Here is a 26,002-nt window from a genome sequence, read left to right on the forward strand (position 1 = left end):
TCTATAAACACTGTTCCTGATCCCAAGACCCTGGAGGGAGGGAGGCTCCAGACGCTCCCCCAGCCTCTGAATCCAGCTTCTGGGAGGTGTGGCCACAGAGAGCAACAATTTAGGCGGAAGGCCCTTGGACACAGGTTGATAGCCATCTTGATGGCGAGTAACAGTGACTCGTGCGGGGGCGAAGGAAGGCCCTCCATCGAAACCCAAGACCGCTCCTGGAAGGCCACATCGAATCTGCTGTGCAAGCCTCAAGTATCAAGCAGGAAGTTCAGGGGACAGCAAAGCAAGTGGCAGCCGGCGTCCCCAGCCCCCGACTCCTGGGAGCAGGGCCCACCCTCAGGACCTGAGGCTAGCACATCGGGTGCCCGCAAAGGCACAAGCACCAAGAGAGGATGAAGACAGAAGGGACGCCAAGCAGGCTGGGGAGAAAGGCAGGACCCGGGACACATATACACACGACCAAACGCAAGGCAGACAGCTAGTGGGCAGCAGCCGCATAGCACAGGGAGATCAGCTCCGTGCTTTGGGACCACCTGGAGGGGTGGGATAGGGAGGGTGGGAGGGAGGGAGACGCAAGAGGGAAGAGATATGGGAACATATGTATATGTATAACTGATTCACTTTGTTACAAAGCAGAAACTAACACACCATTGTAAAGCAATTATACTCTAATAAAGATGTCAAAAAAAAAAAAAAGACCCAGGAGACGCCTGCCCCCTTTCTCATTGAGGAAGTCCCAACACCAGTAGCTACTCTGGATCAGTCACGCCAGACCACGTGCAGGGCTCTGGGGGACTATGGAAAATGTGGCCGGGGGCCTGCTGGGGTGTCTGATCCCAGGACTCAGACAGACAGGACCTCCTCAGACCTGACAAAGCTCACTCCTTCTCCGTGGCAGCAGCTGCCAGGCCAGTTATCACCCCCCCCCACCCCCCCCCCCCCCCCCCCGCAACCCAACATTGGCCCCACCTGGGAGAGATGAGGATTCTGCTTCCAAGCATACATTCTGCCATTTTCAGGATTTCACAAATGCCAAGAAACTTGGCTCCTGCTTCTAAGAGAGGTTCAGGTGCGCTGGCTCAGGACAATATGCCATTACTTGCCTAATGTTCCATCCCCTGCTGGGGCCCCCGACACAGGCCCTCGGATAGGAGCTGTAGAATACCAGGTCCTTCCTGGGTTTACAGCAAAATAAAGAGGGGAGGTCAGATTTACCTCCCTGCGCACACTCCCCTTGTGTGGCTGCCTCCCCGACCCAGTGTGTGCACTGGCTCCGAGGCGCTCTCCCAGGAAGGCACCATGTGATGTCACAGACCCACGCGCAAGTATTGCCTCCCCTGAGCGAGCAGAGATTAAGACTGTACTTTCTGGGGCTTTAAATACAGGTCCCTGATGAGACCTTAGTAACCACTAGGCTAATAAGCACTTTGTGCCGCTGAGCTCCTGTGCAACCCTGACTTTGGGAGCAGTTACAGAAGAAGCAAGCAGAGGGCCCTGAGGTTGCTGGGGGTGCAGTCTCGGGCCGGCTCGGTTGTTCTATCAGCACAGGTCCCGGCCAGGGGATCCAAGCCTGGTCCTTCCTCTCATTATGGGCCCTTATTTACATAAGGCTCCTTTCTCCCAGGTGCATCCACATTGCCACCTGTGACAGAGGCTTTCTTACAACCGAATGGAAACCGTGCCCAGGATCATCACCAAGACCAAGAGGTACACCAGGACTTGTGGATGGTCACAAGGAGACCAGGTGATGAAGAGCTTGTCTCAAGGGGTGAGAGGGGGCCTTTGAAGCTCATCCCAAAGACTGGTGTGAAGGCGGACGTTGCCCTGGGGTCTTGGGTCATCTCCTCTTTCCTGACAGCAGGATGCCTCATTGGCTCCAAGACAGTGAGGACATGACCAGATGGATTGCTAACTCAAACTATCGGTGGCGAATGACCAGGTTTTGCTTTTTCCTTTTAAATCTCGAATCCACCGTGGCCTCATACTTCTGGATTCAATAAAATGAATTACTAGAAGTACGATCACCCGCTTGGATGTGTGGCAATGTCAAACTGCTCTACAAGTGTCTAATGCTTACTCTCACTTGCTGTGCTCCTTGGGTCACAAACCAATGCCTGCCCGTGGACCACACCTCGGCATCCTGAGGAAGAAAGGAAACTCCGCTCATGGAGAAACCTCCAGAAAACTCATCCTGGTTTGACCTCAGAGTAAGAGCCAGAGGTTCTCAACAAGGAGATTATTGCACCGAAAGGCAAAAGCACGTATGCTCCTGGGGTGCTGGTCAAGAGGAGAGCTTACAATTTGGCTGGGAATCATTTGTCCAAATGCAAAGTTGGGCAATCCGATGATCTGGCCAGAAATATACTGGTCGCAGTCACTAGTGTTTTGAGAATTGGTAGTTTTGGAGGGCCATGGGACTGCTTTTGCAACCCTTTATGTATCTTCAATATTTATGTAACTTTTGAAGAACTGGGGTGTTTTTCACTACCTCTTTCCCCTTTGAATTCTAGTTATTTTCAGCTAGTTAATTAGAACAAGCTGGAACGGTTGGAGACTTCAGGTGGGCCATCATCTAACATTACATTAGATTAACCTCACAGACTTCATTTCCCTTCTGTGAGCCTCAGCTTCCTCATCTGTAAAATGGGGAGACCACTGCCATCCTCACAGGGCTGTGACAGAGTCATCAAAGAATCTGGGCTGCACCTCACGTGGTGCTGGGCTCCCAAGAACCGCCTGGCAGATGGTTTATGAGTCCAAAGCATCGCAATTGGTGCAGCTTCAAATTTCCACTTTCTGGAACTTCTTTCTTTTCTCCTCTTCTCGGTGGCCTTCACTCGGGGGGACTTGCAGTTGCTTGGGGTCCCTCCTCTGTGTTAGTAAGGATAACGTGGCCCACACAGATGAAGACACTGGCTTCTCTCCCCCGAGTCAACTGAGATTCACACATGGTGACATGAGCTGTCGTCGCGAGCACCATCGCCAAGCATGGTCCCCATCTGGATGCTGGAGCCTTTCTCACCCTGCTCCATGCTGGGAGATCGGTCATCTCCCCTCCGGTTTGCACAGTCATGTCATGACTGTGTCTTTCTCATGGTTACGCTCCCAGCGCAGGGCAGATGCTCCCCTGAATGAAGGAGGAAGCAGGCTCTTGGGCCTGCTTGTGTCCAAACAATGGTGACATCCCCCCTTGGGCCTGGAACTCAGCCAGGAACACCAGGTGTCTGGCCTGTGCTTCCTCACAGAACTGGGCCTCCTGTGGCTACCTGGCCTGCTGTGGGTATAAGGAAGCCCATACAGGTCAGGCAGGGCTGGGAGCAGAGCTTCCAGGGCCTCGGGGCTGAGGGCTCGAGGGAAGGGGAAGTTTCGACGTAGGGCTAGAGGAAGTCGTCTCCTGGGCCCACTTGAGCAAATATATTCCTCACTGAGGAGTCCCTGGATGAGAAACATCAGAGGACAGGCTGGTGGGCCTGAGTCCTCAGCCATATATGCTCAGGGCAAGGATTGAAACTGCCTTATTTGAGGGGCTCTGGAAATGATACCCTCAGGGCTGAGATGCAGGCAAGTCTTTGGGGCTATGACCTCCCAGTGGACGGCCATGTCTGCACCTACGTCCCCTGGTGCCAGGCGCTGAGCTGTGTTGAACCCTCACAGCCTTGCGAGGTGGGTCTGATAATCTCCCTTTGAGGCCGGGGCAGCTGAGGTTCAGGGAGGCTCTAACTCACCTGAGGCCACAGCGCTCCTAAGTGGCTGGGATGGAAATGGAAGCCTGAAGGTGACTTCTTTGCCTTTAGAAAGAGAGGAATCAACATGCCTTTTAGGTAAGTGAGCTTTCTTCTGGAATTCTCCTCCACTGGGGAGAAAGCACATTTGCTGGATACTTGGGGCATTCGATATATGCTAGGTGTTTGCATTACTCCAGTCATCCTCAGGAGTAGCTGCTGTCACCACCATTTTTTTTTTTTTTGTGGTACGCGGGCCTCTCACTGCTGTGGCCTCTCCCGTTGCGGAGCACAGGCTCCGGACGCGCAGGCTCAGCGGCCATGGCTCACGGGCCCAGCCGCTCCGTAGCATGTGGGATCTTCCCGAACAGGGGCACGAACCCGTGTCCCCTGCATCAGCAGGCAGACTCTCAACCACTGCGCCACCAGGGAAGCCCTGCCACCTCCATTTTATAGGTTAGGATAATGAGGTGCTGAGAGGTCCACTAGCTCATCCAAGGACACACAGCGAGTAATCAAGTAATCGGTGCTCTGAACCCAAGCGTGACTCCAAGCCTATACCCTTCTCACTACTGCACCCTGCTTCCCTGACACACCAGCATTCTGCCAGTTAAAATCCCCCAGGCTGGGATGCACACAGGTTACCTCCAAAGCACTGCCTAGCTCTAGCCCCAGAACAGAGAGAACAATGAGTTTGGAGCAGCCTTGAGATCTACCCTTGTATCAGATGAAACACTGGCAGATTGCCCAGCCAAGACTCACCCAGCTTCTCTCTAATATGCAAATCTCTAGAGTAAACCCTGCAAATCCAGTTTTAAAACAAACACCTCCAGGGGTAGAGAGAGCTCCTTTTGCAATGCACATTGCTCTTCTGACCCAGGAGGACTTAACCACAGCACCCAGCCCCGTGAGGCCCTCCCTCTGGCTCAGCTGTGCAAACACTCAGCTGCCATCTTGATCTTGCAAGAGCTCACCAGCCTTGGTAAATGGCTAGCAGCCATGCTAAAGGCTGAATTGGCAGTGGTCTCCTGCCTTGAAGAAACAAGTTAGCTAAGGGTTGATGGGAGCTGATAGAGCTACCGGAGGGCTGGTTTGATGGGATGATCAGACTGGGCATGATCTCATAGCCCACGGTCTTAAAAGATAAGACTCCTGTAAGAATTTGGGCCCTAAACGAGAGGGCCTCAAGGTTCCCTGTGACTATTCAGGCCAAAACCCCAGCTGCATCACTGAAATGTAAGGCAACATGCCAATCTGAGAGGGCAGGCAAGTGTAGTCTGAATGAAGGTAGAGCCCTGGCTACATCTCCTGGAATTGGTAACCCAAGTTTGCATCCCTGTCAGTAGCACGTGATCCTCATGACAAGTTTGACCATGTCTGTTCCTCTGAGGAGGTGATTAACCCTGGATCCTCAGAATTAAGGTGTAGGGCTCCAGGGCAGGAAGAGAAACAGGCTGCCTGCCAGGAGGTTGCTAAGAACTCAGCATCAGTTTCCAAGCGCATCCTCCTTCCTCTGGCTCCCCTGAATGAGGCAAACTTGAGTCACTGGGCAATCAGAGCAGCCCATAATCTTCTGGGAAGAAGCATTAAGGCCCCAGGCTCTCTCCAGGGGAGAGGCTCTCAGAGCTCTACCAGGACTGAATGAAAATTGTTTGTCACCAGGCTGTCACCTACTTTAAGGGGCAGCTAATTCTCTCCTCAGAGGAGGCCATCACTCTCTCAGATTCTGCATGTGCAAAGCCCAGTGTGGAATCAATGCTGGGGTGGGGTCCAGGAGAGGTAGGAAAGTTGCAGGTGGGGCAGGGGAGCAGTGCAGCTGGCAATATCCTTTCCAAAACTGCTTGAAGCTGGAAATTCACCACTCTGTGCTTAACTGCCTACAGTGGCTTCATGGTGAGATCTGGAGGGGTCTGGGGGTGTCAGGTCCAAGCTGGGTCCTTTTTACAAATGGAGAAACAAAGGCACAGACAGAGTAAGTGTCCTAGGGTGGCCTTTACTGAGAGCTCCCCAATCATTCCCAGCCACACAGTGAAAAGCTCATCAGCCTGTAATTAGTAAGTCAGAAGCTATTAAGATAGCCCAATTACACCATTATCTGATGGCCTAGGCTGGCTTGGGAGATGGGATTTAAAAAAAAACCAAAAAAACAGGGAGCAATTGTTCTACCCCAACCTGGGAGAAACAAAGAACAAACCTGTAGCGGTGGGGACCAGAGGACCTGGGATTGGCCATCCCGAAGCCCACCCACCCCATTTGCAGCCCCCCTTGAGCCTGGGCTTGGGGCTCTACACACACATAACCTCTGGGCTGGTCCACCGACGAGGCCTCCATTCATACTTGGCTGCTGTGGCACAGAGGAGAGAACATGGGCTGGAGTCAGGAGCCCTGGGAACTAGTCTCCTCCCTGGACCTTTGTCGTCTTCTCTGAGGCTCTGCTTCTGCTCAATTCTCTTTCCCAGGAAGAGCCCTCCTGCTACCCCATTGGAAACTGCTACCCTTCCCCAGCATGCCAGGTCCCTGCTACCTGCTCTAATTTTTCCAGGGGAAAAACTGCCTTCTGATATGTCATGAAGGCAGTTTTATATTATATATTATATTATTGCTGATTATTTACCTCCCTCTACTAGAATGCAAGCCTCATCAGGGCAGGAAGGTAACTACTGATCATTGATGTGTATCCCAAGAGTGAAGGGCCTGACACCAGCTGTCATTCAATAAATATTCGTTGGATGAATGAATGCTCACTCAATGGCTTAATGAGTGACCTTGGTTTAAAGCTGCTTGAAGAGCCCAGTGGAGAAGCAGCCAAGGGCTGCAGTGGAGTGTGATGATGATGTGACAGGATAGGCTCACGATGACAAGTGTCTCTGCCACGCCCCGGCAGCCCCACGTGTACCTGGGCAGGCTGCCTCTTGCCATCACCTAGGGAACTAACACCTATTGGAAACTAAGTCAGGGGACTTGGGATGTGTGGTGGCTTCTCTTGTCCCACCTCTGCTCTCAACTCTAGAGGGCAGTGACCAAGTCAGGACTTCCTAAGGACAAAAGAAAAGCAGAGGCGAGAGAGGGCATGCCCGGGGCTAGCCGGAAAGGGGCTGGGCCAGAGGGAAGCAAGGTGTGGGCCTGGCTGCCCAGCCAGAAGCACCAGCCACTGCCTGCCTATGCCCAGGTGCCCTTGCCCCTCCCATCAGCCTGTCAAGGGTGCCAGTGACCTTTTTCCACAGCAGGAAGTACCCCCCAGGGAAGGCTCTTCTCCCAAGCTGGACACAAAGGCTACTCTGAAGCTTTGGTGATGGTGATGACAAATATGCCAGTCTTCACCCACAGAGCTCACCATCACGTGAGCCAAGAATCACTCTCTTGTTGATGAGAAAATGGAGGCCCAGACAAGTCTCCCAAGGTCAATGTTTAAGGTCAAACGGCTAAGCAAAGCTGACCTGGAACAAGATGCCAGGCATGTCAGCCACGGCTGTGTTCAGTAGAGTTGAAGATGGGAGGTGTTTGTGCTTCCCCGCATCATCTCCTGCTGCCCTTCCAGGATGCTTCTCATCCACACTGGGGACCCTGGAGCGGGCGGGGCTCCTAATATTCCTTGCTCCTTTCTTGGAGACCCTGCCTGCACTCCTCTCCCCACAGCAGTGGAGGTCAGTGGGGGTGGGACTCCCAGGAGGCAGCGCCTAACTTCTCCCTAATGCACCAGCAGGTGGCTGGTTTGTGCTTTGGTCTAACTGGGTGGAAACGAACGAGCAGTAACTCTGACAGGGGCACACTCAGCACCGCACGTGGAGACGGGCCCAGGTGGGAACAGACGGAACGGAGGTGTTCAGGGGAACACAGTCTTCCAGAAAGAGGCTCCAACCTACTCCCATGGTGGCAACAGCTAACCAAGCGGGCTTCACGTCCATTTTTAGGCTCATCCCTTCCAGGGGCTAAGCTTCTCCGGAGACTGCCCGCCTCCTACACCAGCCTGGTAATGTTCTTGGCATATTAGGTAACAGCATGACAAGTAAAAAACATGAAAAGTGCTCCAGAACCCAAACTTCATCATTGCTCACGGATGCATTTCATTATCTACTCAACCAACGTCAGCTCCCCACCAACTCTCCACCCTCTACACTGCTACCTGCGCTATCCTTCTAGAACTCAGAGCGGATCCTTCCGTGCCTCTTTACAAGAGGGCAGAGTGAATTCCCTTAACGCAAAAAGAGCGAGCTGGCTCTCACCTTCATTCTCTGCACTCCCATAAATACCTTTATCTGAAAATCAAGTTGCACCAGAAATGTCTTTTGATTCATGCAAGTCCTACCTGCCTTCCTTACCACGTGCCAGATCCTTTCTAAAATGCCCTTCCCCTACACTTCTTTCTAGCCAAATCCCTCCATATAATCTTTAACACTCGGCTCCCATATTACCTCTGCTGTGAAGCCTTCCCAGGCTTCTCCCTTCTGGGTTCCTAGAATCTTGCCTCTTAAACCTCTCATAGAATTAATGAAGTTCACCACGTGAGACTGCCATTTTGTTAGGCCAGAACCAGCCAAATTTGGCAATATTGTATGGTAAAGTGTGACACATTTCTATGCTGAGGTGCTGTTTGCCATCTACACCGTATAAGAGAACCGTACCTCCCTCCGCTTTGTCTTCTCAGCATCTGGCACGGTGGTTGGCGTATGGTGGGTGCCCAGCGAGGGCGTGCTGAACGAGCAAGCACCGTTTGATTAGGCTTTGTGTGCTGCCTCTTCTGCTTTGTTTCGTGCTCCAGCACAAAACCAAAACCAAACCCAGGACCGTTGTAAAGTATCTTATAAATTTTCTTCCCGGCCAAGCCAAGATTCAGATGGTTGTCTGTGTAGGTGGAGCAGAGCCGGAGAATATCTCAGAACATGCAGGGAGTGGGGGAAGCTAATTGTTCAGGACAACTACCTTTCTGGCTGGAGAAACAGAGTCAACACGCGATGGAGAGGAAGTAGCAGCTGAATCAGGAGATGGAAGGCAGGAGGGAGAAGACGGAGGATGAGTATGAGACAGGCTTTTAGAGAGTAGTTTATTCTGCACAGAACAGAAACAGAGGAAACTATGATTATCCCCAGGGAGACGCACAGTGAAGCTCGCCTCGATGATGCAGCCCCCAAGCCTACACATCCAAGGAGGGGAAAGGACATCCAGGCCCACGTCTCAGGACAAAAAGGTAGCCTGTGTCTTTGGAGCCCGGCAGGACCATCTGACTGCTGGTTACACTTCACTCTGCTACAACTTTTCTGGCTCCTTCGTCAAATCAAAATAGCTGGAGTAGAACCATCCTGCTCCTGCCTACGTCTGCTGCCGACACCAGCACTAACTCCTGAAGGCCTCACTCTGGAGCCTGGCATGAAGCAGTAGTTGCAAGCTTAGGAAAGGACAAGCCCAGGCTACCCTGGGGTAGATGCTCCAGCAGGGACCTCTGCAGCCACATGGAACCCTAAAAATGCACTGAAGGCAAAGTATCCTTCCCACGTCTATGACTTCTGCCAAGTAGCAGAGGACACGGGTCTGGAGGAGGCTGGGTGAAAGCAGCAGAGGCGGTATGTTCTAGAGACCAGGCTTGCTGTAGGCAAGGGAGCACCTTACACGTACAAGTGCCGTGGGGCCTCATCCTCAATTCTGTCATCTCCTTGTGAGCACACCCTCTTCTTCTCAGCAAGTTTCTAAATAAGTGCCTGGCCGGGGGTGGGGGCTGTGCTTTCTATCCTGAGGCAAGGCCATTCTTCTGGCTGGTGCTGCCTTTCACAAAAGCAGAGCACAGGTTACAGCACGTGGTTGACCTTGACATTCATGGTCTCCCTAATGATGGCCATGGGGGCATCTCTCCACCCTGTCCCCAGACTTCATGAGCAACTGGCTTGCTTTCACCTTAAAGGCACTGTGATGTGCTTCCCGCAGTTGACCAGCTTTCCCTCTTTGTGTTGACCCCTAGGAAGCTCAGCCTACTCAGAAGCTGTCTAAGATCTGACAGCACACGTTTCTGTTCAGTAATGTTTTCCTATGACCTGAGCCCACTTTTCTGCCTTGGTTTTCCTTTTGTCACGATCTGTCTAATTATTTTGAATCTTCTCATTTGGAGCTTTTTTAGACGCCAGTCCAAATCCTTTGGTGACTTAAAAAGTGAATAGCTTTTCAGGCTATAGAGGGAGAAGGAAGGAAGAAATGAATCTCCAGAGACTGATTCAAGTAACCTCCCTGGATGTCCAACACCTGGGTTCCTGGGGGCTCTGAAAGCCCCGCATTTACCTGCGGGAAATCCCCGTGTCCAAACATAGAGGCAAGGTGAGCCGCCTTCTCCTTAATGTTCTTTTTGTGAAATTCTCTGTTGGCCAAATTCTGAGCCCTTTTCTGCAGCCAAGGTGAGAAAGGAGAAAGAAAAAAGAGATAGAGACAGACACTGTGAGGGGAGAGGCGGGGAGGCAGCCAGGTGGGCTTGTGGCCCTCAGCACACACGGCAGGATGGGAGACGGCACCCGCCCTGGACAGGAGGAGGGAGGGGAGGAAAGGAAGGCACCCTAGACACAGGCAGGGCAGAGACAGGGCAAAGAGCAAGGCTTTCACCTGGAGAACCTTTTCTTCCACTTCCTGCAGCCGCCGCAGCACCCCGGAGAGGGCCAGCGCTCCCTGGCAGGTGGCAGGCAGGCCGGCGGGATTTTCTGGCCCGCCCAGCTGCAGGTCAGACTTGGCTCGGGCTCTCCAGGGCCTGCTCGGGCACTCGCCGCCAGCAGACACTTGCTTTAGCTCTCGGAGCACATGCCCCGTGACAACCACCAAGGGAAACTGGGGGAGAAGGAAAATCAAGCTTCCTTCCCAACTGTGGCCCTCCCATGGATGCCCCGCCACTGTGAGGAATCCCCATGAGGACCAGGGACAAGGGCACGCCAGATGCCACCTTGAGTCAGATTCCAAACTAACCTTGGGTGTTGACTTTCCACCAACTGCATCAGTATCACCTGACATCCTCCTTAACAATACCGTCTTGTTATTAACAACACTCCAGACCCACTGAATCAGAGCCTGTACCACCCTGGTTCCCAAAGTCTGGGCCCAACCCCCAGATATTCAGGTTTAATTGGTCAGGGGGTGGGTACCAGAGATTGATTTTTTTTTTTTTTTGCGGTATGCAGGCTTCTCACTGTTGTGGCCTCTCCCGTTGCGGAGCACGGGCTCCAGACGCACAGGCTCAGCGGCCATGGCTCAAGGGCCCAGCCGCTCCGCGGCATGTGGGATCTTCCCGGACCGGGGCACGAACCCGTGTCCCCTGCATCGGCAGGCGGACTCTCAACCACTGTGCCACCAGGGAAGCCCGAGATTGCTATTTTTAATAAAGCTCTCTAGATGATTCTTACACACACAGACATAGAATCACTGCAATATGTCCACACTGACCTCCTTTGACCTCCACTCCCCGAGAAGCAATACCAAATTTCTAATGCTGACCGGGCACTTTTGAGTGCTGTGGTCAATAATAGTGATTCTATTCAAATTCCAAACCCAGAGATATTAGCTGGAAAAAGCCTCAGCCCATGGCTCCTGGCTGCCTCCCTGCCCACTGGGCAGGTCCTCATCTGCTCAGACACCAGGGGAGGTCTAACCACATCCCAGTCTTACCCCTTCAATGGCATGCGGCCAGCTGGCCACCTGAGCCCATTCCACCATCACTGTCACTTCTCCACTGATTTTAGAAATCACCCTACTCAAGAGGTCTGCAAATAAGCTAAGTGTCCCAGGGGCATCACACAAAATACCCTGTGTGTTGTGGTCTGTTTTTCCCCAAGCAAATAAAGCACCAAGAGCCTGGTAGTTGGTCAGTCGATACCCCTGACTGGCATGTATTTTAAGATGCTGCATACTTGGTTATTCCTACCTATAAGGGTGGTAACCTCAAGTTGTGTTTGCCTTCCCAGAGAATCTACAATCAGCCCTATGTGGGCTGTAGAGACAGCCACGGACCCCACCCCTCTGGATCAAAGTTCCCTCTGGTTTCACCAAGACAGCATCCACTGGAAGGAGCCCTACCTGCCTTTTCAGAGTTGGTGATGGGCTGGGTGTGGGCTCCTCTGGCTTGGGACGGCGAGAGTTAACAGGAGGGTCAGAGGAAGAGCGCAGTATGGGCTTACCTATCCCTGAGACACGGTGCTCCTGGGAGGAGGAAGGTGAGTCCGAAAAAGCAGCCGCAGGAAATAGGAAGGAAAAGGCGAGTCAGACAGACACTTGGAGGGAGGAGAGGAGAAGAGTCAGGGAGAGAGAGTTTGAAGATGCTGAGCGAGCCCTGGGCTGAGCTCTGACAAGCTGGGCCCAGCTAGGAAACTTGAACCCCGGCCCTCTGTCCGTGTGAACAGCAAGTCCCATGGTCCCCTTCTCTTGGACAATGTGTGAATCCCCAGGAGGCTGTGCTTTTGGCTCAGACCCGGGGCACTGGGCAGGCACATACCAGGCCAGGGTGGCAAGTCCCAAAGTCCTTCCTGCCCACTAGATGAAAGGGATGCTACAGTCCTTCTGAAGGAAGAAAGCCCTCATCAATACCTGGGGGCTGCAAGGGGCCAAGCCTCCAGGAGGGACAGTTGAGAAAATAACTCAGACAGTTACAAGTCTTAGGAACATGGCCCCCTTATAATAAAACCTGGCTTCCTGGGGAAGGTCGGTTTGTCCAGGAGGGGCATGGTCTACATCAAGACTAGGAAGATGTCTATAACTGCCTCTAAACAGAATTAACCAATTGTTTGTCTTTCTCCTGAGAGGAGCCTAATTCTGTCATGTGACAGATGTTCTCCAAAGAAAAACTGAACCCCTTGTCCCAAGCTTTTGTAATGTGACAGTGGTGCCCCAAAGGAATTCGGGGGAGCAAATAAAACCATCCAAGTGCAGACTCCAAGTCAGAGTCCAAGAGAAGTCAGCCGGGTCTGCAGCCTGACCCACAGCATCCCACCTCCTTCAGCCTCACATGGACCCTGGTCAGACACAACAGCTCTGCCAGCCTGACCCAAGGGAACAAGGAGAGGGGGGCAGCAGGGGACACTCTCGAGGTTGGTCCCCATTCCTATGGGCCCACATGGAGCTAAGACCTTGGTTCGGACAGGTGTTCTCACCACGGACTGGGCAATCAGCATCTCTAAAGCTCCCTCCAGCTGCACCATCTCAAAGATGGCTGCAAAACAAGTCATGGTTGCAAAGCAAAACAAAATCGGGGCAAGGATTTCTCCCCCAGTGCAGAATAGGCATCAGCAAACTACAGTCCTCGGGCCAAGCCCTGCCTGCTGCCTGCTTTGATAAATACGGATTTATTGGCACACGGCCACGTGCGTTTGTTTACAGATCGTCCATGGCTGCTTTCATGCTATCATGGCAGAATTGAGTCATTGCAAGAGACCGGATGGTCCCCAAAGTTTAAAATATTTGCTCTCCAGCCCCTTTTAGAAAAGTCTGACTCCAAATCTAGAAGAAGCTTGAGACTCCTTTTGAGCCAGGTCTGGCTGGCACACCTGAGATCCAGTGCTAGCCTGACATTGCTGCTGGCTTCTCAGAGGGTTCTGTTCACCAGGTAGGCGGGGTCAGTGACCATCTGACAGGACTCACCTGCCTCAGGAGTGAGGGGTTCCGAGAGTTCTCCTCGAACTTGGCCAGCAGCTGACTTGCCATGGACTTGACTTTGTTCTGATTTCCACCTTCTTTACAGCCCTCTTGATTGGAGCCCAAGCTCTGGCTAGGAAAGGCTGAAGGCTGCAAAAGCCAAATCAATGCATTGGTTGTTGGTTCTGCAACCCAGGTATCAAGGAGGGGGCCTGGGGGCTCAGGACAAGGACAGTTTCCTGAAGAAGGACACCCTCTGTGGTCTGAGGAAGTGAGGCAAAAGAGGAGGCAATGCCCACTCTGGAGACAATGCTCACAGGTGGGACGAGTCTTCTCAGATGGGCACAGCTAGGCTTGGGAGCCAGACACTTAGTGTTTGAATTCTGACTCTTTCACCTCCCAGCCCAGTGACCTTGGCAATTTATTTCTCTGAAGTTTCCTAATCTATAAAATGCGAGCAGTAACCCACCTTCATGTGACTGTTGAAAAAGTCAAATATAATAATGAAATGATGAGCAGAATAGTTTTCAAAATATATCATGTAGCTGACAAAGGGTGAAGAATTGGGGGGTGAAGGAAGCAAGAGGGGATGTCAGTGAGGCAAGGCACAGGCTCTGGGCTTCCCTTCTCTCCTCTGCGCCCCACTCCCAGTGGCAACGAGTCCTGCTCTGTTGTTGCTATCTTTAAAAAAAACATTTAATTTTGAGATAATTTTAGATTGACAGAAAACTTACAAAGACAGCACAGATAGTTCCTGCGTACCGTAGACCCAGCTGCACCTAACGTTAACATCTGGAATAATTACGACACTGTTATCAAAACTAAGAAATTAACACCGGCACAATACCATTAACAGAACTATAGACTTGATTCAGATCGGGCCAGTTTCCCACTAATGTCCTTTTAGGTTCCAGGACATAATCCAGGATCCCACATTGCATTTAGTCATCATGCCTCCTCAGCCTCCTCCCATCTGTAATGGTTTCTCCACCTTTCTCTGTCTTTCATGACCTTGACAGTTCTGAAGGGGACTGGTCAGCTATTTTGTGCAAAGTCCCTCCATCTGGGTCGGGCTGATGTTTGCTCATGATTAGCCCAGAGTTAGGGATTTTGGAGAAGGATGTAACGGAGGTGAAGGGCCCTTCTCATTGCTTTGTTTCGGGACACGTGATATCGACACGACTTGTGACTGTTTAGATGTTGACCGTGACCAGTGGGTTATGCTGTTTTATGAAATGGAATTCTGTGTAAGATTTTCTTAGCTCATCTGCTCAAATAAAACTTTAAAAATGATGGGTGTCCGGTGAACGTCTGTTCCGCGGTACCATAGATCTGCTCCCATCAGCCTCAGAAATACAAATGGCATTGTCACTTCAAGAGGGTAGTCAGTTTTCCTGAGGAGACAATGAATTTCCCTCCCAGGAACAGATGTTCTCAAAACAAAGATATGTTCACTTAGAAGAAATTCATGGGAAGAGGCAAGCTGTAGTCAACTGTTTTTTGGGTTTTTTTTAAGATTCTCTAAGAGTAGCAGCCCCACGGGAAACCTTGTATGCACAGCCACTCTGAAGAGTTGGACAAACACAAGCCAAAGAGTCACTCCCTACTTCAAAGTGGGAACTAACTCTGCATAGCAACCCAGGCTTGAGTGTGAATAGGGCAAGTTTGCTAGGCTGGTCACTGTTTGTACAGGCCAAAGTAGGCCAGGACAGTGGGTCGTGTAGAGCGGCCCTTTGCAGACATTCATGTGCATGTGAATCACTGGGGGGTCTCCTTCAAAACCAGATTTGGATTCAAGAGGTCTGGGGTAGGCCCTGAGAGTCCGCATTTCTAACCAGCTGCCAGGTGATACTGGTGCCCTTGTTCTTGGCCCACACTTTATGAGTAGCAAGAATTTAGAGAGCATCATTGCTTGGTTAAATCTGACTTAAGCAAAACAGCTGGCCCAGAAAAGAGCCATTTCAGAAGGGGCAGGTGCAACCAGATTTCTTCCCACACTCTAAATCTTGTGCTGCCAACAACAGAAACAGCACAAACACCCCCTCAAATAAGCCACAGATGAAAGGCAGGAGAAGACTTCCCCGCGGGGATAAAATGTATCCAAGGGAAGCTTCTTGGGAGGAGGCGGGAGCGAATCACAGGCACTTAAGGCAGAGCCAATACCCGTAACTGGGGAATGGGATGCTTCTCCAGCCCAGTTCATCAGCCACGGCTTCTTCCTCTCAACTGTCTCCCTGTTCACTGGCTTCTTGCTCATGCCAGAGCCAAGAGCAGCAGTGCTTCAACCATATAAGATAAAAGAAGTTTCTTTCTAAGTCCTATAAATGAAGTATGAATGCATCCTACAAATGATCCCCCTTGCTTCTATGTCATCATTTTGGTATCAGCCAGTAGGCTAGCTAAAGCTGATATCCTACAGTTCACAGACAGTATCTAAGCTTGCTTTTGTGGAATTAGAATGGCTTTTTGGAATGAGCTATATATCTCAGGTCTCTTTACAGAGCTGCCTGGGGAAGCAAGAACTGATACTCTTTTTCTGATCAATTTTTTAGTAGCAAGAGAGAGACTCATGCTTGGCTTTCATAAAGTAGTCTGAAACTTTCTTCTCTCACCAGAAGGTGGCATTTGTGGGCGCCGGGACATCTGCTTTACAGAAAACACAAAAGGTAGAAACTAGGACTGGGAGAAAAGTGGGACTGCTGGTGCCTCTTTACTACTTACTATTAATAGTGATTATATCTTGATTACCCTAGGTGCCAAAGACCATGATTGGCATGTTATACACGTCCTCTTACTTAATCTTTAAAAATTCTGCAAAATGTCATCCACTGCAAATGCATCATCTGTGTTTTACAGATATAAGCCACACCCTGGGAGGGTGACATAGCTAGTGACCAGACCCAACTTTTTCCCATCAAGCCAAGCTTGGAACCCAGTGGTTCATGAGAGAGGAAAGAAAGAAGGCGACTGCCACGGTCAGGTGGGCGGGCTGTGGCCACTGGCTGTCAGGAAACGGGCTTTGTGTAAACCGACACTGAGCACACGCACCTCGTCCAGGTTGTTGAAGCCTTTCCGCCTCCGCTTGCTCATGTCATTCTCTTCGGTTCGGCTGTCCACCTGTGATGGCCAAGAAAGCATGGTGAGCTCAGGGCTGTCAAGGGCTGCGATGCCAGCACTGGGGATCCAGCCCTGCCCGCCACAGCTGCCGGCCCAGGAAACAGATGGGCAGAAATTACCCTGCACCGTGACACACGCTTTCGGCTCTGTTCAGGCACAGAGGAGGGAGCCTTCCCCAACCTCGGGAGCCAGGGCTTCTGTCAGAAGGGGGTGGGAACACAGCCCCCAAAATCATGTCAAAACATTCCGAAGCACAAAGAATCCCTATGACATGGGCAGGGACTGTCTCCTTGTCAATGACCTTGGACTCAGAGTGGTCCCAGCTGGGCCTGCTGATGCTGCCCCGTGGAGATCACCTCCTACGAAGAGGTGCCACTGGCTCCCCTCACAGGCGGGGATTCTCGGGACTTAGATCAGCTGTCCAGGAATTTGATGGCAAATTACTCCTGCCATTAAGCCACCACTGTAGCTACTGGTAAATGACATTATGTTAACTTCAAAGTAGCATCAGATATGGCCTGAAAACTATGGTGACCATACAGCCCAGTTTGCCCAGGACAGTTTGATGTATTGCTTTTTCTCCCAGCATAATTATGAATAGTGCCCCCTTTCATTTTCAAAAATATCCTGGTTTAGACAACAAATTGCATGGTTGTCCCATTGATAACCCCTTACAGCCTACTTTCTTCTTCCAAAATCTGGACATTTAAATCCAGAGAACCCTGCCCTACCTAAGCCCATTGCATGACCCTTGCAAAGGCCACCCAAGGGCACACTTGTGGTCTGACTTATCTCCTCAAGGGAAGGAGGGGGACTGCACAGGTTGAGCTGATGCCACGAGCTGGGATGGGGCTGCAGGCTGGATTTAGTGGCTCGCCATGCACCCTGCTGGGTTACCCTCTCCTTGACACTGGGGTTAGACCTCGAGCTGGGACCTTCCCCAAACGGCCAGCCCACTGAGGACCATGGAGCCGTCCCCACCGACTATGCGTGTCCCTCCCTGGGGGAGCCTCCGACACCCTCAGCGGGGCCCTCCATAGCAGGGCCAGATTAAATCCCAGCCTTTGTTCCACACTGGATGCAGCCGAAAGGGCTGCTGGCTACCCTCTCCTCTCAAACCCAGGCATGCTGCCCAGTCAGCCCCACACATTCTCACCTTGCCCCATCACAGAGGATCCTTCACCTCCTGGTTGTTCTAAATCAACAGTAATGCTCAAAGTCCCCAGCACGCAGTCTAGTGTGTACTCAACTTACTTCCACAGGCAAGCACCTGCTCCCCGGCACTTACACTCCCCGTCACCCCGCCCCTCCTCCTATTTACCAGTACCTTAAAAAAATTTTAAGACAAAATTAACTACAGTTTAGTTACTGATATTTGTTCAAAAATGTGACCCTTCCCTTGCTCAGGCAGCATAAAACAACAGATCAAAGGGCCTCGCCTTCCCTTCAACATTTTCCTCAGCTTCTAATAAATCATTATTCTGTGAATGGAAATGATTTCAACCCAAATGTTTGGGCCAACACCAAGAGAAACAGATGACCTTATTTACCGCATCGGGTCCTAGAGGCCCAGGCTGTCTGGGTGCCTGGCTCCACGGCCTGTGAGCCCTGCACTGGCCCGGAGACGTGCCTGTGAAAGTACAGGGTTTCCTCCCAACAAGAACACTTCATGCATCGTCTTGTTCTTCTTGTTTCCACCTTAAATGAGGACTTGGCTTCTCCCTCAAAGAGCAACACATCTTACTCTCTTGCATTCAGCAGCCCTGGCTGTGACTGGTCCAACTGAGCCTGCCTGGATCCAAACTCAGTACGTTAGCCGCAGGCTCACAGAAAACACTCCTGGGGGGAGGGTACCCAGCAGCAGCACCTAAGAAGACCCCCAAATCCTTGCGGGGAGGAGTGAAAGGAAGTGGGTGGGGCAACATCAGCTCCTCTGATTCAGCCAGACCCACGGGACAATAAAATGCAGTCTATGTGGTTAGCAACATACAAATCCACAGGGTCTCTGTTCTTCCTTATGGATTTATCACGGAAGCGCTGATTCTCAGATAAGAGCTAGGTTAAAACAAAAAGCTTGAGAAAACACAAATCTAGAGATTTATCTAATTTTTTTCTTATCTGTATATCACTATTGGGGAGCCAAAAATGCCTCCGTAATGCCCTCTCCTTGGTCTCTGCTTAGCACTGTAGAGAACTGGGGTAGAAGGGGGAAGAAAATACTTATTGTGCCCCAAGAGAGTATGAGAATAAACAAATAACTCACTTTCTTATTAATTTTTCCTGCCCTTTCACCCTAAGATACCTTCTTGTCATTATTTCCCAATGATTTGAAAGATTCTATATACCAAAAGGCATTCATTAAACTACTTGGTGTTCTCCATTAAAAAAAAAATCAAAGACATATGTCTACCAATCTCATCATTTATTTGATCAGCACAAGATAATCACGTTCCCATACTGCCTGACTTAAGGTGATTTTAGCTCCAACTTTATATTTAGTTAGCTGGTGGAGAAATTCAGATCCAGGTCATAGGAAGAGAGGTTGGCCATTGTAGGCAGTGTCCTGAGAGTATACTGGCCACCATGATATTTAGAAAGATGGTCAGTGACACTGGCAAGAGAGCTCTTCCCTTCAATGGCAGAGCAGTATGGAGCCATGGGTTCGAGTTCTGACATGAATTACTTCCCGGCTAAGTGACCTTAGGAAAAATCACCCAACTCTTCTGACTTTAGTTTCCTCACTTCTAAGCTACTATACTACCTAGCTCATAAGTAAGTTATTGTAAGGATGAACAAATTCATGTATATAAGACACTTCTTCTCCTCTGAAGTGCTATATAAGTGTTAGACATTTTAAGTTAGGTTAGTGCTATTCACAGAATTAGAAAGTCTGAATTCTAGCTCTGGCTTTGACATTGACCACCTATACGGCACTGCATTATAATCTCCCTAAGACCAAGTTTCCCCATCTCTTAAACTGGGATGAGAACATGTCCCATGCCTTCCTCAAAATGTAACAAGAGGAGCAAATGCGCTATGACACTGTAAAATGCTGGATCCATCATGGTTGCAGTACGGAAGCCAGTGGTCAACCCAACTAGTTTTACCGTTTTCAGAAAAAGAGCATCTTCATTTAGTCAGTATGGGATGGGGACCATCATTTACAGAGCCCCTTCCATGTGCCAGAGAAGGAGCTCAGACCTGCAGCTCACACTTGTTCAACGTTGTCTTCGCAGCAATGCAATGTTTATGTTATTACGATATTTTGCAGACAAGCTGAGGAACTTTGAGAGGTTTGAACACGTGCTGAATCCCCACCAGACCCAAATACGTATTTGTCGTCTGGGCTTCAGCTTGCATCCCCATTCTATAAGTCAGCGCAGAATCCCAGGCTGCAGTTACACAGAGAACAGGAGAGCGATCACCCTCAGCAGCGACCTGCAGACCACAGGTGCCCAGGGTGGGATGGGGGTGGGCACGTTGCTTAAGCTCTGTGCTAACTGACCCGGGCAGCATCAGTACCTGGGATGACTCCCTAAGCCATCTTCAAGTCTCTGAAGACTCGTCCTGAGAAGTACGAGAACCCTAGTGGGAGTTTTGGCTGCTGGGTGGGTGGTTCTGTGAAAAGAGCTGGAGAAGGGGAGTGAGAGGAACTCAGGAAGTGACACTGGAAGGTCAGCTCCCTCCAGCAGAGAACTTGGCCCTCTTTGTTCACTGCTGTGCCCCCAGCACTGAGAACTCAGCATAATACGGGGACTCGGTAAATCTGTGTTGAATGATTGGGTGAATGGAGGAAGCACTTTCTTATGTAACTGCCCCTGGATCTTTGGAAAGTGTCTGTGCAGGAGGGTCAAGGAGAAGAGCTGGGAGGGGGACCCTCCAGCTCAGACCAGACACTGATCTGAGTCATGCTTTGTGAACCCCACTCCACCAGGGTCAGCGCTAGAGGAGGACCTGGGTCAGAATCAGCCAGCCGAGCAGGATAAATCCTGGGGCCACCCACCTGTCTTCTAGGATGGGCTTTCCAGGGACAAATGACAACTTCTGTGTTGTGTTGTCCCTCAAGGAATGGGCCCAGAATGGGGAAAAGAAAGATCAGACACCTCGACCCTTTATGTAATATAATATGTGTCATAACTGAAGTGGACATAAATCTAGGCATTACCCACGTGTGGTAAGATGAGGTGAGCACAGACAGGTTGTGTGTGTGTGTGTGTGTGTGTGTGTGTGTGTGTGTGTGTATGCACTCACATGCACACACAGGAGACAGAGACCACATATGTGTGATCAGATGTCACCTGTGAGCCTGGTGACAAGAGCTTTGGAGTCTCTAGGAACTGTCCCATGCTACAAGGCTTCTAGCTGCTGACTGGGACAGAGGCAGATCTGCAGCAGACCAAGGGCTTTTCTTTAAGAGGAAAACAGAATCCCTAAGCTCTTCTCCTCCTCCCCAGGCGTGGGCCATCCAGTCTTCAGAGATAACCAACCCCAGTAGGTTACCACTCACCAGAGGCACGACCCTCTTGGCGTGGAATGGGAAAGTCATTTTCTCTAAAATAAACAAGTTTCTGGATGGAGGAAGAGCCTTCAATTTTGCTCAAAGTTGTTCTCTTTTGCTGGAGTTTGGATGTTATCAGGAAAATAAGATTAGGGAGGAAAGAAGAATTTAACACCAACATCAAAAACCAGGAGGGAGAGAGACTGTAAGACTGGCTCAGGAGAGAAACAAGGAGCCCTCTTCAGATTAAGAGGCCACATGCGAACAAAGGTGGGCTGCTCAATCCCCGTATCAAGATGGTCCTCTGAAGTCAGTGAGGGGGAGGGAGGGGAATGGAGGGACGAGAGGAGGGGGCGAGGTCAAATACAGATGCACCTGTACATACAGATCGTGTGTCTGAGCTCTGGTGTACAAAATCACGCAAGCGCAGCCTAGCCTGCATCTCCAGTCCGTAGGGGCGCGTGAACCAGGGCAGTGAAAACTGCGTGTCTAATTGCATTGACATCTTCTTGTATAACTGCAGGGGAGCCCCGTGTACGTGTGCAGTTTTCAGTCTCCTGTGCAGGCCTCCTCTGTGCGTGTCCAGGGGCAACCTGGAGTGGACTCAGGACTCTTTGGTCATGAGACATGTTAAGACCACAGAGCATTGCAAACAGATTTCTCCAGACCAAGAAAGGATCCAGATATAAGAAGACACATGATAGAAAGGGGAGAAGGTACTTTGCACGTGGTCGGACCATTGCACTGGCGTTGCGTGGTGGACAGTATATGCTGGGGTGTTTTAGTGCCAGGGCAGAATGTGACCCAGTGGCCCTGCAAACCCACCAACCCACCAGTGTGAGGAAAAAGGGTGGGACAACGAATGCCCACACCAGGCACTTACTTCAATGACCTAATCTCTCTACCCATTCGAGAAGCAGGGCAAACTTTAGACATTAACTGGGGCCACGGGAGGGAATCAGATCTGTGGATTTTAACCACTCTCAAGATGGGCAGCCAAGGAGCACACCCTGGAGGCGACGGGACGTGGGCCAAAGTCAGCCAGGGCTGGGCCGGGCAGAGCCCACGCATCCCCGCGGCATTTGCTAGCAGAGCCAGGACGAGGTGGAGTGCCGCTCCGGCGCCCTCAGAGGGCCTGGAGGGCCTGGCTGACGGCTGACTTTTGACCATTCCCACCTCCTGAGCCAGAGCTGGCCAGGCTGTTTCAATTCGGTCACTCTGTAAACAGAGGTGTGGTGAGTGAAAGGTTTAAACATGCCTCCCCAGTTCCCAGCTGTGGGCTAAGTGGTGGAAGGAAAGTGGGTGAACGGAGAAAAGTGATAAATGTTGGGCTCAGAGAGCTTCCAGAAAGGCTGCACTGGCTTGCCTGGGATGGAGTAGCCCAAAGCAGGGGTCCTCGGTCATCAGAGGAAAAGCAGCTGGGCTGAGGTGGGGCAAGCCGACGACTGGGCTCCGGAAGACAGCTTTCGCTCAGTGTGACCTACGGTGGGTCACGGCATCTCCCACAGAGGCTCTGAGTGGGGCAGCTCGGGGAGCAGAGGGGCACAGGGCAGTGGCGTGCAGCTCAGCCTTTCAGCTGCTCTGCTTACACCCGAGCTGACCCGCACACCCGCCCTCCCCAGCCCCCGAGCCTGTCCCTTCCTGGAGACAGGGCGTGTAGAACACTAAGTACCGAGTTCCTAGAGTCAGCACAACCGGTGCTGCCTTCCAGGGAGCACAGCCCTCAGGGGAAAAAGTGACCACTGATCACACAGCCCAGGGAAAGAAAGGAGGCCATGGGGCCCCAGCCCCACCCTGGGTGAAGGGGTTGGCAGGACAAGTCATGACTGGCCAGCGGTTAAGAGCCTGTGGCAACCCAGAGACACTGAGGCGCACGCAGAGGCCTGCAGCCCTCTGCCGAGTCAGTGGAGGGAAGGCAAGCTCTGTGCGAGCCCCTGCAGCCTAACATCTCTGGGCCTCCACTTTTTATCTGTAAAATGAGCGCATCAAGCAAGGCAACTTGTATTACACCTTCCATGGAGATGTCGTCATTCCTATTACCCTGTAATTTCTCATTAGGCCTGTGGTTTCCAAACTGCGTCCCAAGGCACCCCGTGGCACCAGAGTGAACTCGGAGAGGAGCCGCAGGAGAGTTTAGATTTTCTAGGGAAGCACGGTGATGTCTGTCACACACCTTGCAAAATTCCCCTACCAAGTTATTTGGATATAACTACTTAACAAATGAAAATTTTAGGCATTTCTTTTGATCTGGGGGCAGTGCGAAGAAGAATTACTGAGACACTAAAGGTGCCATAAGTTGGGAAAATTTGGGCATCTCTTTATTAGGTTCTGAGCTCCTCAAAGGCAAGGTCCAGATATTACTCACCTCTGTATATTTGCTCCCCTCATCAAAAACAAACAAAACACTCAGCCTTAAAGTTGGCATGAACAGGGCCCAGTAAACATTGTTGAATGAATGAATAAAAAAAATGAATGGAACAGAATATGCAAATGTAGCCTCATCATCCACTTCTGCTACTAAACGGCCATCGTGTTCTGGATCTAAATTGCTTAACGAAGTGAGATATCGTGTCCATCTCCCTGCTTAGGAGGCAGAGACAATCTGACTTACTTTTAAAAATACTCACCAGCATGTCCTCTTTGCTCTCTACCCTGCCCTTCCTATAACCACATTCAAGGCACTGAAGCTGGCTACATGGTGCAGGGGAACTTGACTGAGTTCTACTCATGTCTTCCTGAGCACTCGATCTGGGTAATTTATCAGCGTAAACAGACCCAGCACGTGGCATCTCCCTTCCCCTCACCCATCCACGTGTAAGAAGAAATTAAACAAACCCAGGCCGAAACTTACTCGTGGAGTTCTCTTTCTTGGAAACGTGAGGTTGAGATAGTTATGAGAAATGGATGATTTGGCCATGCCAAGGTCAGCATTCTCTCCGTAGTTTTTGCGCCAAGCATCTGTTAGGAAATAAAAGTAAGACTGAGATCCAGATCCTTCCACTGCTCCCCCACAGCTCACGGGGTGTCACTGAGACAAGGCCCCTCCAAAATAATTCCCTCACCCCCAACTGAAGCTGTCAGTGGCCTGCACAGAGGGCTGGTGCCACTCTGTCAGTGATCTCCCAGTGACAAGGGCAGATGCAGGCCAGCCCCATGTGGCACCTGCCACACAGGACCCACTTACATACATGGGTCTGGGTGTGTGGGGTCCACCCTAGTTTGGGCTCAAAGGCAAAGGGAGGGCAGGGGTCAGCCCCAGAACAGAGGACATCAGTGTGAAGAGCAGCCAGATGTGGGCACAGGGCAGAGACGGCTCAGGGGCTGGCAAAGCCTCATCCTGAAAGCAGGTCCTTACCCACGGGCCTCAGCGGGGTGCCCCGGAAGAGCTCATAGAACTTGGAGAGGTACATGACCATGCTGAGCTTGTCGGGCTGCGGGGCTGAGGCCATCTCTTTGCCCGTGGTCACTGGGGGGATGCCAAACTCACGCTCGGCCACGTCAAATGCCAGCTGGTTGTTCTCCACAGTGTCATCTTCATTCAAAGAGTCAAAGTTGCTGGAGAATCAGAACAAGGTGAAGTTTTCAGAGAGGATGCAGAGGGGTGAAGAGCTGAGCAAACTTAGCCATAAGGAGCACTGCAAGTGACAATGTCCTTGCTCCAATCCCTCCACCACTACCCCCCACCCCTCAGGGGGGCTCAGCCAGAAGACGCTAACCCTGTCCTCACTCAGGGTGGAACCAATCAGATCTGGGCCATGAAAATGTCATCTGCTACCTGGGATGAAAAAAATCAGAAAATAATTGGAAAATTTATGAACTACTCTACTTTTAAATAGTTCCCATTCGTTCTTTTCCTTTTAATTACAAAAGTGATATGGGCTTCTTGTAAATAAAAGAATCAAGTTATATAAAGTAAGAGGTGAGAGCCTCATCCCCTTCTCAAGGCAACCTCATTTCCTAAAGGTACCAGTTGATAAACTTTACTAGGTTTCCATCCAGCCTTCTGGATGGATTTGCTCCTGGGTGTGAGGTTACACTGCAGTTGATTTAAACACAGCATAATAGATGTATTGTGCTTTCAACATCACAAAGCATTTCCACGAACAGAATCCAATCTTCCTAATGACCCTGCCATTATTCCTGATTTATAGATGAAGACGGCAAACTCAGAGAAGATGAGGGGCTTGCCCAACAGTATACAGCTAACGGATCTGGGTCACAAATCTAATTCTTTTGGCTGTAAAACCCTCAAGCTGGTCCCCAGAATTAGATCTCGCCCATAAGTCCTCTCTTGAGGGTAGGGCTCCAAGGTGTGAACACTCAAATTTCCCAAATGAAAGGGGTTTGGGGTATGAGTGCAATCGATCACCGAGCCTGAGTCACTCTGCTCCTTACATAGAAGGAACGCAGATCCAACAAGTTGCTGGCAGAATAATCAGTGCAAAGGAAAAAGAACAAGCCGAAGAAAAAACACAAATTCAAAGTATGCAAAGAGAAATGCTGATCTACGTGCTGAAGATTCTGTATCTAGAACAGCCCTGGTCTCCCTTGTCTCCAGGGTCCCCTTGGGCCATGAGGGGCTCGCCAGGTCCAGCTGGGCCCCAAACTCACATCAGCTCAGGCCGGAAGCGGTGGATGACGGCACACAGGGCCAGGCCACTCCGCCAGGACGTGGTCAGGTCCGTGACGTTAACATGCTGGTAGCCCTTGGTCTGCTGCTGGCACCAGGTTAAGAGCTTGCTGGGCCGGATGTCTGACTCTGCAGCAAGAGGAGATGGACAGTGGTGAAGCGCTCTACGGAAATCTCAGCAGCTCCCCTGGGGACCCGCTCTGTCGGCCACCACGGGTGGGGACCAGGAGGAACAGCACTGAGGCAGGGGCTGTGGGCACAGCTGCAGCCCCATGAGGGGGTCCTGTCGAGAGCACGCAGGAGGGCAGGATGTTGGGACAGGAAGCATGCTCTCCTGCAGGAAAGAGTTCCTGAGACGCCTCTGGCCAGGTCCTGGTTAGAGGCTAGGAACAAAGAGGTGAGGGTGACATGGACTCTGCCAACAACATGCTTATCTTGTGGGGAAGA

The 26,002-nt window shown here is 51.1% G+C and overlaps 1 protein-coding gene across 2 annotated transcripts in view; it reads right to left on the reverse strand.

Moving 5' to 3' along the window:
* The window catches only part of MICAL2 (microtubule associated monooxygenase, calponin and LIM domain containing 2), a 223,985-nt gene that overhangs the window by 88,880 nt on the left and 109,103 nt on the right, over positions 1–26,002 (reverse strand). Inside the window, exons 13-21 of one of the 2 annotated variants that reach the window (XM_079930564.1) lie at positions 25,537–25,684; positions 24,281–24,480; positions 23,777–23,883; positions 16,359–16,427; positions 13,317–13,460; positions 11,760–11,882; positions 9,987–10,520; positions 8,643–8,768; positions 3,726–3,788 (exon numbers count right to left, since the gene is read on the reverse strand). In XM_079930564.1, coding sequence (XP_079786690.1) covers positions 3,726–3,788; positions 8,643–8,768; positions 9,987–10,520; positions 11,760–11,882; positions 13,317–13,460; positions 16,359–16,427; positions 23,777–23,883; positions 24,281–24,480; positions 25,537–25,684 — 1,514 coding nt within the window. The remainder of the gene's footprint in view (positions 1–3,725; positions 3,789–8,642; positions 8,769–9,986; positions 10,521–11,759; positions 11,883–13,316; positions 13,461–16,358; positions 16,428–23,776; positions 23,884–24,280; positions 24,481–25,536; positions 25,685–26,002) is intronic. The other variant, XM_079930563.1, reaches the window with a different exon arrangement.

This window comes from Stenella coeruleoalba (genome assembly GCF_951394435.1).
Source record: "Stenella coeruleoalba genome assembly, chromosome: 8".
Taxonomy (NCBI): Eukaryota; Metazoa; Chordata; class Mammalia; order Artiodactyla; family Delphinidae; genus Stenella; species Stenella coeruleoalba.